At 38.2% G+C, this 17132-nt stretch overlaps 4 protein-coding genes and 1 non-coding gene across 5 annotated transcripts; 1 reads left to right on the top strand and 4 right to left on the bottom strand.

Moving 5' to 3' along the window:
- Positions 1 to 411: 411 nt before the first annotated feature.
- On the bottom strand, positions 412 to 4774 carry LOC18032687 (translocase of chloroplast 159, chloroplastic). The gene has a single exon (XM_006419514.2). The coding sequence runs from the start codon at positions 4395 to 4397 to the stop codon at positions 567 to 569; it is 3831 nt and encodes a 1276-aa protein (XP_006419577.1). The 5' UTR covers positions 4398 to 4774; the 3' UTR covers positions 412 to 566.
- A 1847-nt stretch (positions 4775 to 6621) lies between these two features.
- LOC112095532 lies at positions 6622 to 6817 on the bottom strand. The gene has a single exon (XR_002903907.1). It is a non-coding gene; the product is annotated as a U2 spliceosomal RNA (small nuclear RNA).
- Positions 6818 to 7455: 638 nt separating this feature from the next.
- LOC18032683 lies at positions 7456 to 10749 on the top strand. The gene is made up of 4 exons (XM_006419512.2): positions 7456 to 8944; positions 9302 to 9558; positions 9981 to 10190; positions 10333 to 10749. The coding sequence occupies exons 1-4, from the start codon at positions 7852 to 7854 to the stop codon at positions 10489 to 10491; spliced, it is 1719 nt and encodes a 572-aa protein (XP_006419575.1). The 5' UTR covers positions 7456 to 7851; the 3' UTR covers positions 10492 to 10749.
- An 80-nt stretch (positions 10750 to 10829) lies between these two features.
- On the bottom strand, positions 10830 to 12419 carry LOC18032688. Its single transcript, XM_006419513.2, has 4 exons — positions 12037 to 12419; positions 11807 to 11913; positions 11365 to 11704; positions 10830 to 11264 (listed from the first exon to the last, which is right to left on the bottom strand). Exons 1-4 carry the CDS (start codon positions 12247 to 12249, stop codon positions 11031 to 11033), a joined length of 894 nt encoding a protein of 297 aa, XP_006419576.1. The 5' UTR covers positions 12250 to 12419; the 3' UTR covers positions 10830 to 11030.
- A 1307-nt stretch (positions 12420 to 13726) lies between these two features.
- LOC18032709 (pentatricopeptide repeat-containing protein At3g06920) lies at positions 13727 to 17096 on the bottom strand. The gene is made up of 3 exons (XM_024190705.1): positions 17010 to 17096; positions 16743 to 16863; positions 13727 to 16653 (listed from the first exon to the last, which is right to left on the bottom strand). The coding sequence occupies exons 2-3, from the start codon at positions 16765 to 16767 to the stop codon at positions 13991 to 13993; spliced, it is 2688 nt and encodes an 895-aa protein (XP_024046473.1). The 5' UTR covers positions 16768 to 16863; positions 17010 to 17096; the 3' UTR covers positions 13727 to 13990.
- Between the last annotated feature and the right edge of the window lie 36 nt (positions 17097 to 17132).

The following is a 17132-nucleotide window of genomic DNA, read 5'->3' as shown; positions in this document are numbered from 1 at the left end:
TTTTTTTTATTTTATTATTTACTTCAGAGCCTCCCCCATGAACTTGAAATTTTGGGTATAATCTTATTAAATATTTTAATAAAAGTTAGTAATTGTAATTAGGTTTTTTATTTTTTATTTTACAATTGGATGTATTGCACTATTTTTGTTCCCTTTTATTAAAAAGGAAAATTTGAAATAAAAGAACGGACAAAATATTCAACTATCGTTAAACAGTCCGACGTCGTTTTTAAGCAAACCCTGCCTCCACATTTTGATGAAACACTTATCAGAGAAATGGCTACTGAATTCCACAGTTGTGCCAAACCGATATCTTTGAAAAAGTCTAAACCAAACCAACCATGAAAGTTGGTAGAGGCAAGCCGCGGACTCAAGCCAAAACAATGTTCTTAAATCAACATGAGAAAATACTTGTAAAGATGAACACAATTTAGGTTCTATCTCATTGATGTTACAGCTGAAAATTGAACATTATTGTTTTTTTACAGGGAAAAGCGATTAGTATTATGAAAACAAATCCAATCGGGACAGCCATAGCCATTGATAACGAAGAGATGCTGCACCTACTATGATGTGCTTTGGCCAGCAGAACCGGGACAAATACTTCTAAAACCGGACAGTGCAATAGGAACAATACCAATGAGAGCCATCTGCAATTGCTCGGAGCTGCTTAATTTGACAGTAACTTGCCCACTTCGCTGCTTGTTCAATCCAATGCAGACTGCCATCTTAGAGCTCCGTCCTACAGAGAACTGAGACTGTACGTTGGCCATCAGATTCAGGTCACCTCTCCAGTTCATCAATGACAGACCCAGACTGGAATTGTTGTTGCCGATAGGAAAATCTTTATCCTTGAGTCGCAGTTCCAGGTTGGCTCCGTATGCCGTGTCACCACGACATTGCACAGCTCCAGCATTTCCTGATAAAACCAAGCGCTTCCCAACAGCAATCTCATCCTCAATTTTAAGTCCAGTTGCCACATTTTCGCCTAATAAAGTGATTGATACTCCACCAGATGTTTTGTTCATTTTGAAGCTTCTGAATTTCGTTTCGCTTCTGAAGATGTAAGCCAGCTGCCTTCCAACAGTCTGAATGTCAAGTCCTGCCATGGTTGAACCGCTCTCCGCAAACTTGGCTGAAATTGAGGAATCTAAATGAATATTGAACTCCTTTTTATCCTTTGTTATTTGAAAGGCGAATGCACCTGGGAACTGATTGGCAATAACAAAATTTCTTTCCAGGCTGACACCATCAAACCCGCAATCATGGTCCCAGCTGGGTGAGTCCAAAACAGGCCTCGCTAGAAGCTGAGATGTTGCCTCCAAAAGTCGGTATCTATATGCAGGACTGTCTCCATCAAAAGAGGGTGGTAGAGCAAAGTCAGGTAACATAGCTGGTACAGTTGCTGGAGGATCATCTTCTAGGTTACCATCTTCCCTCTCATCATCATTGTTACTCCTATAGCCCTTTTTCTTCATCTCCCTCAACCTTTTCACCTCCTCTTTCCACTGTTTCTTTTGAAGAAGCTGGACTCGGTAATCATATTCCTCAAAGTAGGCTTTTCTTTGCTCTTTGCTGAGCTTAGCAACCTGAGATTTCCTTAGGGGCTTGAAAGGTGGGAGCTGGTCATATTCATCCTCATCTTCTAGATCAGAACCTGAAAAATCAACCAACTCAACATCCGATTCAACACCATCACCACCTTGATCAACTGAGAGTTTTGGATGAGTGTGAGACTGCAACAGTGATGACAAGAAATAGGATAGAGGTGCTGGACGACGGAAGCCAAAAAACTTCTTAGGGGCAGGACCTTGAGATTTTGACACAGAATTTGCCTCAGATAAGATTTTCAAGGAGAAGCACAATAGTAATAATTGGGGCCTCCAACTCTGTCCATTAGGAAGCACAATTTCTCCAATTCTGTTCTTCTGACAGGATTGATGGTTTTCAACAAGAGACACAGGATGCATCATACTTAGGTTCATCAGATGTGGATCACCAATTGCTTGGCTGATTCTTTGCTGAATAGCATGGGATTGTTGACCAACAAACACCTCATAGCTTAAAGGTAATCCAGATGGCCCATCAGGGGGATCAGAAGCGGCATGCGTCAAACACAAAATGGCATTTTGCCATACTGATGACCCAAGAGAACTAGTAAGAGACTTTAACAGAGGCAAATCATTATGATCTCTAGTATGGGTGTCTAATCGATCAACATAAAGGACAACATCCGGAGGGAACTTCTTGATGGACTTCCTTATAGATGCTAATGTCTTTTTGTTGACAGTTCGTCCAATTGCAGGAGATCTGAGACCCGGTGTATCAAAGATTCTAATCTTAACTCCGTGTACTAATCCAGCAATCACTTTGACAGAGGAAGTGGCAGGTTCAAAAGCATTAATAGTGGACTTCTCCTCACCGAATATAGAATTAATCGTTGCACTTTTTCCCACTCCAGTTTTCCCGAGTACCAAAATGTTCAGAGAGAAGTCCATATCATCTTTATCTTCTATTTCATGCTGTTCAGCCACCCTTTTGGCTGCTTCAATGCTGACTGCTTGACTGGAATGCCCCCCAAGAGCAAGAGCCAACCTATACAATACTTGTGCAACTACGGAATCATCAAAGGAATGACCTAGTCTCTGAACCAGTCTCAAGAATTTCACTCTTAAGATTTGTATCTTCTCAATCTTCCTCTTTTCTTCATCACTTAGCTTGTCTTTTGTTACATCCCCTTCCAGGTTTATTGATGGACCTGGACTTAAAGAAGGGAATAAGGAACCTGAACCGGCGTGGTGCTGATAAGTGAATACATTAGAACCATCAGCATGGTTGCTCGGGAGGCCACCACCATCTGATGCAGCACCAGCTGCTGATTTCAAAAGAGCAATCAATGTAGCAGAATCAAATAACTCATTCCCTTCACCGCTCATCTTCGCATCCGGTTCATCATCTGATTCCGTCACAATCTCTCCATCAATTCTTTGTGAATGACCTTGAAAATCCTCTGACTCTGTTATAGAAGAGGAAGCTAATCTTTCCTCCAAGCCATGCGTGATCTGCCTGGTTGTTCTGGAGCTTCCAAAAATGAACTCTTCAATGTCTTCATTGGAAAGCAAACCTTTTTGTCTCTCCTCTGCTCTCTCTATAACATCATCAGTTTCCGTTTCTGATTTAAGGGATCTGGAAGCACTTGATTTTGCATCTTCTAATCCATCACCCTCAACAGTTCCAAGCAAATCACCATTTTGAAGCGATGAATTTGGTTCCAAAGAATGAGAATCCACAGCCTGAATTTTCTTCCCCTTCATAGTACCATCTGCAGACTCGGCTGAGATAAAAACCAACGGATCATATAAATGAACTCCCGAATCAATTTCTGGCTCAGTTTTACTCTCCAAGTTATCATTCCCACTGTCCTGATCAAGAGAAACACCCCCACTATCATCAAAACTGCTGCGTGGATTATTTTGACTATCAGATGGCACTTCTGCATTCACCCCTTCCACTTCAACCATCAATTCTTCAAAATGGCTCAGTTCTGCACTATGTTCCTGTGTTCTATCCTGATCTTCTGATTCAATCATTTCCGGCACAGAATTCCGGAGTTCTGGCCCTTGTTCAATAGAATTCTCAACAAACTTGAATACATCTCCCTTCCTATCCACAAAAGACTCATTGTGAGACTCTGCTGTAACACCATCACCCTTATCTTCAACCAGTTCAGCTGACACTGAGTCCTCAGCAAAATCATTCACAGCAATTGACTCCGCTGAAGAACTAACACTCACATCCCCAACTCCAATAAATTTACTTGAAACTGAACTATCAACAAACTTCTCAGGAGACATTGACTCAGAAAATGGTTCATCTTCCTCTCCTTCACTTTCCATCACCTTAACTCTTAGCGCACTATCAACTCTCCCAATGTCAGGAACCTTAACTACAGGCGAAACACCACCACCATCTTCCCCTTCACTCACCAAACCCTCTTCAGCACCAGAGTATTCATCAAATTCAAAACCATCATCATCCATTGACAACTGCGCAATAGGTTTAACATTCTGATCAACAACAGGGCCGTCATATTCATCACTTCCTATGGACTTTTGAGAAAACTCCTCATCCGGGTCAGCCACAAATGGCCTAGCAACCCTATATTTATCAACAGCACCACTTCCTTCTACAATTTCCTCATCTGGGTCTGGCCTCTCAGAGGCAGTCTCAAACTCCTCACCACTAATACTACTTGTGCTACTGTAACTACCATAGCCACTGTCACTAACAACTACTCTATGACCATTTGACTCCGAAATGGAACTGTTATCATCATCATCGTCATCATCAATAGTAAGAGGAGCACGGATAAAGACAGCACCTGTAGATGAGTCCATGTAGTTGAGGTCTTGTGTTTTGTGTTTCCCAAAGACAGAATGCAGATACGAGATACCAAACCAAAAAGATGAAACGGTTGGGTTTTGGTGACGATAAGTTTTAGGGTTTTGTCATTTTGTATTTTATTTTTTTGTCAATCCTTACGTTTTTTGGTTTTGCGGTTTAGACTTAAGAGCGGGGTTACAGGATATGTTGGTTGCAACAAAAGGTTGCTGTGGCAAGTGAGGGAGCCACGAAACACCAGGTACATACAAAAAGCCGGGAGATAAAGGGTGGGCTCTGATACAAAAGCTGTTGGTACTTGGTGTGTCTTGTGTTTGGCTGTTTTGGCTAGCATAGGACACGTGTATGCTTCTTAAGCCATTAGAATATAAATATTTCCACAATGCCAAAAAGAGATTTTCCGAAGGTCTTTATTATTTTGTTTTCATCTCAGCCCCATCTAATCAAGGGAATAATTAAAATTTGATCTAGTTAATAGTAATCTTATGCTTTTTCAAATCAACAATTATTGTAATCCAAACAGTTGAGTCTCACATATTATGTAGTATTGGTCTAATGGCATAAAATCTAAAAATAACCTCAATTAAAATAATTTTTTTTATTTTTTTTACATCCGTTTTAATTTTTTTATCTTTATTCTAACGACGTCAATCTCTTAGTCTCTCCAAAACAGCTGATATCTTTTCTAAAATTATACAAAATTCAATTTATATTTAATTAATTGATAAGATTTTTTTTTTAATAAGAATTATTGCTCATGATATTTACAATCATATAAGTACTGAGATTCGTTTACATCAATTCTGATATGACACCGCTCAGATTTTTAACCATCTCAAATATTCGAGGGACGTCAACTCCCATCTTGAAAGAAAGACTCTATTCACTCAAGCTCTGGGGCTCCGAGGAAGGAAATTTAAATTAAACCCCTACAATGCGTCTGCGGAGGCTCGAACTAAAATGTGAGAGAGTGGCTCTAGCCACTTGGGCTTAGCCCAAGTGGTTGGATAAGAGATTAAAGCCTAAATAGGGGCCACCATCTTAAAACCAAGGGTAAATTGAACTTCTTTTTTTTTCCTCCGTGGCCCTTGTGGTTTTGCTTCACATATAATACAAATTTTTTTTTTTAACGAAAGAATTTTAATATAAAATAACGTCTTCATAGTGTAGGTTAACATGAGATATACGATATCCAACCGATGTAATTGTTTGCTTTTTTTTTTTCCTTGATTATTGGAAAGTTTATGTAAAGAAGAAGAGAAGCAAAGACAGCAACATTAAGTTCTTTCTCCAGCAAAAACTGAAGAAAGAATTATAGGTTTTTATATTGGGAATTTGTTTGCAAATACTATTTGACATGTTTTTCCTTTTTATTTTTGAAACTTTTGTAGCATTTAAAATTTGATCAAATGTTTAAATTGTAGGAACGTGAAAAATAAGAGATTAAGTAATGAATCTATGTGCAGGAGAGAGTGTAGATATGATTTATCAAAAAATGTGTAATTGAACTATAGTTTTTATTTGTTTAATTTAATTAAATTATATTGTCTTATATGTAATTTTATTTGTGGATAATTTGGTAATTAAAAATTCTATTAAATCATGGGTTGAGTAAATTAATGGATTCAAATAATCTCATCATTTATTTAATAGAAATAAACTCCATAACTGATGCATCAGAATCTCATTCCTTAGATTGAATATTTTACCCCCACCGAATTTTAAAAATACCCAAATTATCCTCAATTCAAAAATTTAAAAATTTTAAAATTGGCAATAAAAAACTCTAGTACCCTAATCAATCCACTACTAGTAGCAATCCATCTCATGCACCAACAATAAAAGGCTGTGGCTATTTTAGAATTGTTCTAAAAATGATCGTGAATCACAACCACACATAAATTATAAAAATAATAAAAAATACATAATAACTTTGACGGGGATCCCAATCAAAATCATATTCCCGCCCAGCACCAGTCAACCGCCTAAATGATCAAAACTAACAGCAACAACAGTTGTCCGGTGACAAGCCGCTACAGTGAATTATTATTGCTGTTATTATTGATTAATATTAATAATAACCAAAAATATTTTAATAATTTATCACAAGTCATTCAAATTCTAGAATTAAAAAAGTAAATTCATGATATTAGTCAAAATTCTGATTTGAATTCCTATCGTAAAAATATATTCAAGCACCCAAAATTTATACTAGGGTTGGTGGGGTGCGCCAGGCTCTTGCAGTAGTGCAACGCAAGAGCGACGCTCGAGGGCCCCGATAGCAAGCTACCGTTGCGGACCCTCCCCCTACAAAAATTAATTTAATATCGTGTGGGCCGATGGCCCACATATCAGATATTAAACTGATAAGAACAGATACTACACTTGATCTTAGCCAAAAGGCCGAGAAAGGTATGCTTTGCTAATCGTCTCAGCTTCGCTTTTATTCTCTACTCGCCTGTTCTCCTTCTTTTATTTACCCGATGTGGGAGTCTGCAAACACGGGACTTCATTAGACTTTAGTAGAAGTAGAAAGCCAAATTTTGGCCTCTTGAACCACGCGTTTGTCAAAGTTCTGTGATTGATTTTGATGGTGCAACTTCAGCCGTGCGATCAAGGTTGAAGATAGTCCTTATTTTTTATGTAGAATAGCATTTTTCCCCCCTGAAACACACAGTTTCTGTTTACGTGGGTGATCGAAAAAAATTGCACCATCAAAAAATTGCTGTTCAACTTCAGCCGAATTTTGTCGTCGGTTGACTAAAGGTTCGTGACTTCGTTCATGGTGATCATAAAATGTTCTTCAATGTTAAATCGAGGACATACACATGATGCATAATACATTATTAAATTTATACATTCATCCTTAATCTCACACAACCATCTGATGATGAAATTCACGACCAATCCTACATCAATTTTTTCTCAACCTTTATAGAGCATTCTTCTTGTTCTTCATCATTAAGGAAACTTCATAGCAATAGCATCCTCCTCTTCACTTGAAATATTTGTTTTAACTTCATATTTGAGCTGGGATCAAGTGACTAACACATCATGTTAGTTTTATTTTTATTTTTTTTTAATTCCACATCATGTTAGTTTAGTTTAACCGAGCACGAATCTGGACAACCTTATTGAATTTAAATACTAAAATTCGCCTATTTGATATTTTCTTTTTTCTTAGAAAAAAAATATAAAAACCATCGTCGATCCATCATTTTCGTGGCATGTAGTGTGAAATTTTGGGAGGCCAGCTGCCCAACTCTCAGTCCAAAACCCGGGCGGCCTTTGGGCTGCATACTGACCTCTGAGCCCAGCCTACTCATTTTCACTCGTGGCCCATGGATCCAGCCATCTTTCCCCAACATCTTTCAGCCGAGCATGAGTAAAATTCGCGACAACGTCGTGTAACATTTTCGCTGCCTCTTGTACACTGCAGTGCCAACTCCGATGGCTGGGGCCCACTTTGCCTCCGTGAACCTCCCAGCCTCCCTCACAAACGCCACCACCACGCCACTAGAATCACTAAAGTCACCCCATTCATCTTCAATTTTCACCGCACTCTCACCGAGGAGACTCACTAAGCGAAAAAACTACCTTCGCCCTAAAATCCTCAAAACCCCAACTAAACCGCGGCGAATAGAACCCGTAATCACCATAGCACCCCAACCTGAAAACGACGCCGGATATTCCGAGGAGCCTTCCGTTAATGAAATCGAGGAAATTGCCCCGCTAGTCGATGACGTAAAAGAAATTCAGGTTTTGGAAACCCAGGGTCTCGCTCGAGAAAACAGCGGCATTTTTGGTAAATTTTCGGCAAAGTCCGTCTTACAATTTGGGTTGGGTTTTGTTGTGCTTTTTTTGTTACAAGCAATTTGTACTGTTTGGATTCTAGGAGAGGAAGATTCTGAGGAGAAGAGTAAGAATAAGAATGCGAATGGTTTTTCTAAGGGTGTTAGTGTTAATGGGGGAAGTAAAGGGAGTATTTCGATGGAAAAAAATATGTCTTTTATGGATAAAACTGTAGAAGATAAAATAAACGAAATTAGGGCAATGGCGAGGGAAGCGCGAGAGATTGAAGAAAGGAGATTGAGAAATGGTGATGAGGAGGGTGGTAGTGATGATGAAAGTGTGAGCTCTCAGGGTAGAATTGGTATTGAGAATGAGATTGGCGCTCGATTGGATCAGGTGGAGAAGAAGTATAATTCTAGAAATGGGAAGTCACCAGGGTTGTCTATAGATGTTTTGGATGAGTTTGAGGATGATGAGGAGGAGGAAAAAGATTCAAATAAGACCTTAATGTTTAAGAAGAAGCTTAGGTTTCGGGGCCCTTCGATGAGTTTGACAAGTGATGCTAAGGGGTTCTCTAGTTTGGGCAGCCGTGAGGCGAATGTGAATAGGAAGAATGATAGAGCAGGCTCAAATAGTGATTTGTGGGCAAGCAGTTCTGGTGAAAATTCAAATTTCTTGCAAAATGATGGGAAAAGCTTGGAGAAAATGCCAAAGAAGATGGGAGTTGGAGACAATAGTGACACGAGGTTTGGTAATGGTTCTAAGAGTCTTATCCATGCAAGATTCATAAATTGTTATTGATAGTTTTGTTATTTTACTTCATCATCTTAATTACATTGTTTTGTTTTGTGAAATGTTTGTAAGTATGCTACAATATCTGGATTCTTGATCTATCAGTTGTTAATGGACTGAATATTGAAATTTGTTTTATTTGGACTTTTGATGGGAACAATTATGATGAAAACATAAATAGGGGAAGATGAATTACATGATGATAGTTTGAAAATTGTTATGCAAATGTTTTAATGTGTTTTTTCTAACATCAGTTGATTCTGAATATTCTTTTGCTGATATCATGTACTTGCCTGGTTCATTATCAAATTTTTAGGCACTGTTCAGGAGACTAGTCAAGGGTCAGTTGAAGGTGTGAGACCTAGAAAATCAAAATTGAAGATGCAAAATTCACAGAACTTCACGAAAGAAAGCCAGGAATCTACCGTAGAATCCAAAAAAGATGGCATGTTGGAAAGAAACGGTGGTTTACAACAAGGAGCATTGCAGGACAAGCCAACAGCCGACATAACAAGAGATAATAAATCAGCTGCCAAGTCTGATTTCTGGTGGTCAAATCTTCCTTATGTTCTTGTAGGTTATCGAAACTTTTAAACTTTTTAAATTGTTGGAGAATTAAAAAGTATATTTATATAATCAAGCCTTGGCTTTAGATGCATCTTTCTCTAATTGTGTGAATAATTAGGTACTCGTATTAGGTACTTATTGATAGCGTTACAGTTGAGGAGTAGTTTTTATTGTCTCCTTCATTATTATCTTACTTATGGTGATTTTAATGTCAAACTTAAGGGCATCTTTTTGCCATTGATATAACATCCTCGTTTTCCTTTCTAAATCCAAAATGGTTTTCATATATATCATCTCATCTTGCTCTCTATAAAGCCAGTTGAAAGCATTGACTTAGTATTGGCTTTCAACTGGCTGATTCTGTTTTGCATGTCCTTTGTAAAATCTATGCACCTCTGAGCACTGGGCTGATATTTATTCAACTCCAGGCTATTGTTATGCGAAGAGGTTTTGAACAAGAAGGAGCAGAGGGTCTTTTTGCATTAAGAACTGCTTCAGAGGTGCAGGACCAAGATAATACTTCCTATACTGTTGTTTTTGAGAACCATGTTGATGCCAATCACTTCTGTCACCTACTTGAATCATTTTTTGAAGATCTAGGGGATTTTAGTACTGACATCATTCCTCTGCCGGTAAAAGTAAGCATTCCAACTTTATTTCTGAATAGATCAAAGTTATCTGATCACTTTAATGAACCTTGGAAATACTTGTTTGGTGAGGAGAGAGATCAGGTGTGAAATCAAACACTCAGTGCATGGAAATAATTTAAATTTTTTGTAGGAACTTCTTGCAGCTGTGAAATCAAATACTAAGAAGGTGATTGTTCTGAAGAAGGGCCAGCTTAAGCTTTATGCTGGGCAGCCATTTGCAGATGTTGAGAAGGCTTTGCTCTCTTTAGTTGAACATAATTATGGTGCCTCCACAAGAAATTTAACATAATTCATTTGCTAATTTTTATGAACCTGTTTGTTCTTCTAGAGTGCGCAAAGTTAAACTTCAGATATGGACACATGACCTTACAGATAGATCCCGGGGCTCTTCAAAACATTTTTTATGCAAGAAGCACCTGCAATGAGGCTGTGGAGCAATTTTGCAGTATTGTTGACCAATTTTGCTTTACATATTTGAATTTTATAGTTGGTTTTTCTATAACACCCGTCATTGTTCAGATCACTAATTATTAGGGGTATTTGTTCATGTGCGAGGTTTGTTCTGTGAAGTTTCCCAAAAAAATTTCTTACTGCAGAAATAGAAAAGAACTGATCATTTAGATATGCATCCGTTATATTTCGCCATTTTCTCAACAAGGAGGAAGAAAAAAAATACTAGAAAATTGACCACATTATTTCAACATCGTCGTCTCAAATATAACCATAGAAAAGACAGATTCATTCACATCATTAATGAAATAGAAAACTTTTCTTCACAAGACTAGAAGAACTTGGAACTCCTCCTGCTAGACAGCAACATCCTCCACTCTACTGTGAAGTGATGATTTTGACCATGGACTGAGCATCAATGGGTTGTAAATTTGATTGGCAGAAGCTCTGCCATGCCTCTTGCTTATGTTCTTCATTTTCCGTAAATGCATTGTACATTGAATTCACCATACTTCTTGCCGCTTCTCTAGCCTCAGGCAGTCTATCATTTAACAATCCTGCAGCTACTTGAACCAACGAAACCAACCCTAGCTCTTTCATTCCTTCAAGGCCCTGAAAGTTATTGATATCATTTTGTTAGACACTAAAACGGGAAAGTATTAGCAACACAATAAAATAAGAGATACAGGCTGCATGTATTGACTAATGTTACCATCTTGGTGACACATATGGATATGGAAATGGCAGCTTTGGCCCTGATTCTAGGGTTGGTGTGTTTAACATATGTCTTAAGCTTTTGGAGCAGAGGCAGAGGAGTAATGGACTCCACCATTGTGTTGAGTGCCCTATCTGCTTCTTCACACACAAATTTCTTGTCTTGAGAAGCTTTCATCAGTAGCTGGAGTACCAAGTTATCGAGTGCATCAGAAGTGGAGTCAAGCAATTTGTCACCAAAAGCACTGAAAATATCAGATGCCGCCATAATAGAGGTTTTGCACAAAGCACTTCTTGGGTTCTTCATAGCTTTCACCACCACCGCCATCACCTTTTCCCTAAATTACACAATCACTCATGGATGTTACTCCACAACATAACAAACAGAAACACACACACACGCACACACATATAGAATGACACAAAGTTGATGCATTTACAAGTTAGGTTCCAAGAGAGAGGAGTGGTGCAGTGCAAATCGCCTGGCATTGTTAAGTGATTCACAAACCTTCGTCCAATCCTTTGAATCTAGCCCTTCAATTAAGCACTAAAAATCCACCAGGCACCCAAATCAAAAACATTAATCGAAACTGCTACTGGGTTTGTTCTTAAAACGTTAGAAAAGATAGAACACACAAACCTATTTGATATATATAGAAATAAAACTTACTGGGATCATGGACTCAGGGTCAGGAATGGCTTTGAGGTTCTCAGAGGGGATATAATCAATGGAGGCATCTGCAGATGGCGGAAATGAAGCCTTGTTTTCATCATTAACACTGAGATCAGGCTGTTTTTGGACTTGAGCTGCAAATTTTACTTGCTTTTTGGGCCTCTCCGGTGTGGTTATGGGGAGAGCATTATCAATTGGTCTCAATGCCATAGTTACTCCTGAGTGAGGAAGATGAATTTTTTTAATTTTTTTCCAAGAGATATTGGAATTTTGAAGAGATTGATTTAAACTTGAAAGAACTTTTGATGCAAATACAGAAAGTAGTAGAGTTCCCTATTTGTTAGCTCTTTCAAATTTTAAAGTTGCAAAGAGACGTTGGACCTTTCTAGTAACGGTCATATTTCTCCAATACTAACGATTTTGGAAGATTTATAGCGGCCGAAGTTGAGATCATGAGGACGCGTGGCATGATGTACGGTCATATCCCCCAAGGTATCGTCTTTCAAATCATAATAAATTTCTTGGGCCGTGACACCTTTGATCAATTTCTAGTGAGTAATTAATTTATTTATTCATATTTAACAGCCTGCTATATACATTTCCAACTTTATGTACTTCCCCAGAAACAGGCAGATGATACTCTTGCATCAATTTTTTTTTCTTTTATCGATGTTTTTAAGCATGGTATTCGAGCATTTAATCAACAGAAGTTGCAAGCAAAAGAATCTAATCAACAAACTGCATCTTTAGTATCACCACTCACAAGAAGGTAAATGAAGAGCCAATATTGTCTGCAAATGCTGTTCCAAAAGCTAACTACATTTCTAAACGCAAGCCCTTCTATTTGAATTTGAAACATTAAAAAAAATAGAGTCATGGTACAAATGGTTAAAATATCACCTTTCAAAATATTAAGATGACCAACTATTTCATGTGGGATTTACCTCTCAAAATACGATATAAATAATGTATGACAAGTAGATTACACAGAACAAGATGGTTCGCAACTCCGCATCAATAATGCTTGTCCAAGATGTGCATTTTGACAGATAAGTACCTCGTGCCGGTCAAGGGGATACGAAAGAATTTGATTATGGCATCGATATTGTACCCCAAAAGGAGGCTAACTATGAAGGAGAAGACTCTCAGACAAATAGACAATGTTCTCTGCAATCCATGAGTTAGCTAAGTAGTGTTGGAGCAGAATTTAACAGAGCTCTGAGATGCAGCAACAAACTTCTAAGGAAGTGACCTCATAAGAATCAAGTGAATACAATTGTCCTAGGAATTTGAGAAGATATGAATAATGATCACAAATTAGCAGTTGTTCCATTGATTTTTAAGCAAATATAAAATACTAAATTTCAATCATGTTCGGATTTGGAGAATGCAATAAGAAGATTGCGACATTTGCAGAGCCATGGATGCAAAATTAAAAATAAACTTCATGCCGTTAAACATCATATTAGGGGCACACCAAGTCTCTGCACGTGGTTGCCAATTTATATTGCCCAATCTGTAAAGTTCACTGTCCAGAATCATTGAAACTTTCGAATTTTTTTAAATGAATTTGAATCCAATGCTGAGCTATGCTGAGCTTTTCATAATCTTCAACCATACATACATTCATAGACAGTTAGAATTCGATTACATATTACTTCTTATCCAATAACTATCAATCACAATCTTAAAAAAATTTCAGTTCAGCACTGAATCCAAGTTCATTTTTCATTTGCAAAACATCAATTCGTTCCAAATTGGATTACCTAAATTACAAATAAGGAAATCCCTCTTATCAGGGCAACTTAATTCACATTAAGAAAGTGATAAGATGAAGAATTGTTACCAGCATAACTCTGTTGTCCAATGATACGAAAATTACTTATGGTATCAGGCTTTTCCCCTTTCTACCAAAACAGTTAGTCCCCTGAAAACTAATTAAGAAATCATGTTACCAAGATCTCGCTGCATGTTGAGACTTTGCAGTTTCTCTCAAGACTGCACCCACAATAGCTGCCTGCTCGAGACATTCAGCTTTATGCAGTGCATCTAGAAGAATAACACAAGTTTTGGTATGAATGTTAAAACCTTTCCGCCGAGTTTCCTCAAAAAGTGTATATGCATCCATTGCTCTTTTTGCATTGCTTAACCCTTCCATCATAGCGTTATAACAAGCAGAATCAGGTACACCTCCATTTTCCTTAAACCTCTCAAACAGCCCATTAGCCTCCGTGATATTACCAGCCTTTGCAAGTCCTGAGATCATGGTAGTGTAGGTGATGGTATTGGGCTTGAACCCTTGCTTTTGCATCTCTTGCCAAAATACAAAGGCCTTGTTAAATTTTCTAACCCTACAAAGACCATTTATGATAATGCTGTAAGTTACATGGTTGGGAGTGCATTTCAAGTCTTTCATGGACTGAAAACAGACAAAGGCTTCACTAATTTCCTCCGCTTTCACCAAGGCATCAAGCAAGCAATTCCAAGTGTATGCATTAGGTGTCAAACCTTTCTGCATCAACTCTTCCATTATAAGATATGCTTCATCAATTCTACCAACTTTCCCAAAACCATCAATAAGACTGGAATAAATAACAGTATTTAACTCTATTCCTTTTGATTTTGCTTCTTCGAAAAGCATGTATGCTTCATCAAGCCTGTCAATTTTAGCAAGCCCATCAATGACAGAACCGTATGTAACAACAGTAGGATAGTGACCTTTTGTCTTCATTTCCTCAAGTAGCTGGTATGCTTTGTTGACCTTCCCAGACTTGCAGAATCCATCAACAACTGTGTTGTAAGCACGGGTGTCTAAAACACAGCCTTGCTTCTTCATTGCATAGAACAACTGATCGGTTTCATGGGCAAAACCTGCTTTCACAAGGCCATGAATAAGGATGGAATAACTCTGCACATCTGGAACAAACCCCTGAGCTTTTATTTCCTCAAACAAAGCTCTGCCTTTCTCCGTTTCTCCAGCTTTGAAAACACAATCCATGTAGGTGTTAAGGAGCATTAAATCAGGAGAACAGCCCCTTTGCACCATTTCCTTGTATATTTTGTGACCATCCTCCTTCCTGCCATGCTTGAAGAAGTTCCTAATCAGGGAAGTATATAAAATGGCATTTGGAATCTGATCAGTGTCCAACATCTTTTCATAAAACTTGTATGCATCATCCACTCTGCCATTCTTGCCTAAGCCATCTATAAGCGAGCAAAAAGTAACAGCATCTGGGGTGCAAGTTTTGTGATCCATTCCTTCAAATATAGAAAAAGCTTCATCCAGTTTTTGAGCTTTACACAGTCTGTCAACCATTATGTTTACAGTCATTACATTAGGAAACAAGCCAGCTTCTTTCATGGCATCCCGATACTTCAGAGCACCCTCAAAGTTTCCAGCCTTGCAAAGCATGTCAATAAGAACGTTGTAGGTTGTATTATTGGGCCTTGCATCTTTCTTCATGGCCTCAAAGATCTTCATTGCTTCTGTTACTCTTCCTTTCTTCCCTAGGCAAGTAAGAAGGGAATTATATGCTATTACACTTGGTATGCATCCCTTTTGTTTTAGCCTTTCAAATAAACTGAATGCCTCATCAAACTTTCCAACTGAGCCGTAACCCATAATCATGGTGTTATAAGCATATGCACATGGGACTTCTCTGTTACGATCCATTTGCTCAAACATCGCCACAGCTTCCTCCAGTCTCTTAGATTTGCAGAGAACCCCTATCATACTAGTATAAGTTACATCATCAGGAGCTACACCTTGTGCTTTCATCTCATGAAAGAATTTCCAGGCCATATCAACCTTTCCCACCTTACCAAAGCAGTCAATACAGACGTTATAAAGAACAATGTCAGCACTAAAAGCATTGTTCTTCATCTCATCCAAAAGGAAGAGAGCATCATCAACTCGTCCTTCCCTGGCAAACACACGAATGAGAGTTGTAAACAAATGGACACTTACTTCATAACCTAGCTCCTGCATTTGATGAAAGAGATTGAGCATGAGATTTGATTCCCGAACCGTAGCAAGAGCACCTATCAAAGTTGTATAAGCTGTAAAAGCAGGGCGGAATTTGAACTTCCTCATGGTTTGGATAATATCAAAAGCTTCTCTCAGCATCTTTGACTTGACACAGCTTACAACTAACTCAATACATGTGTTATTTGTAGGACCAATTCCTGCAAGACTCATTTCGCCCAAAATCTCTTCTAGAGGCTCAAAATTTTTGCTCACAGCCATCACCATAAGAAGTGAATTGTAAGCTTCTAGAGAATGAGCTTGATCAGTTTTCCTCTCAACCCACCGAAAATAATTTATTGCTAGATTGACATCCTTCAGCCTCCTCAAGACTCCAATAACTAGTCCTGGTTGAGGCATCCCATCAAGTGAGGATAAAGCATTCTCAACAGCAGGTCCCCAAGGACCGGCATGCAAAATATTGTACACATCATCAACAACTGTTCTTGCCCGATCATTCATTCTCGAATTTCCTTGATAACTCCCATCCCCAAACAAAACAACTTTCCCATCAGACCCAAAGGAGGACCCATCCGACCATGACGATAACCTTTTAGAAATATAAAAAATTTGATACCGTAGTCTTCTTCCTGAATTCGTAGCAAAATCCAGCAACTACAAGTTATGATCCAAAACCATTTGAAGATATAAAAAGAGAGAACCATTTCACTCATTTTACCTGGGTTTCTTAAGAGCATCTTCATATAGACATGACAAAATTCTGCTACGCCCTTTCTGTTCTATATCGATAAGTTGAACAAAATAAGCCAAAACAGAGCACGCGTGTATCCAACAATACCCTGCATACATAGACATAAACATTAACACAGTATATAGTTCGATATTCAAAACAAGAAAAGAGACAAAAATTATTGCTTCTTCACTGTATATCAAAAAAGTAAAAAAACAAAAAACAAAATTTTCTTAATCGAGATAATTCATTTACCTTGAAAAGATTGCGCGCATAGAACCAGCAGGGTTTTTGTGAGATTCTAGGAAAATTTCGTTTGATAAGCCATCCGGAGAACCTTTCATGACGAATAGAACCTCGCTGTAGTTCTTTTGAAAT

This window comes from Citrus clementina, unplaced genomic scaffold, assembly GCF_000493195.1.
Source record: "Citrus clementina cultivar Clemenules unplaced genomic scaffold, Citrus_clementina_v1.0 scaffold_9, whole genome shotgun sequence".
Lineage (NCBI taxonomy): Eukaryota > Viridiplantae > Streptophyta > Magnoliopsida > Sapindales > Rutaceae > Citrus > Citrus x clementina.
This window is presented reverse-complemented; position numbering and strand designations above follow the sequence as displayed.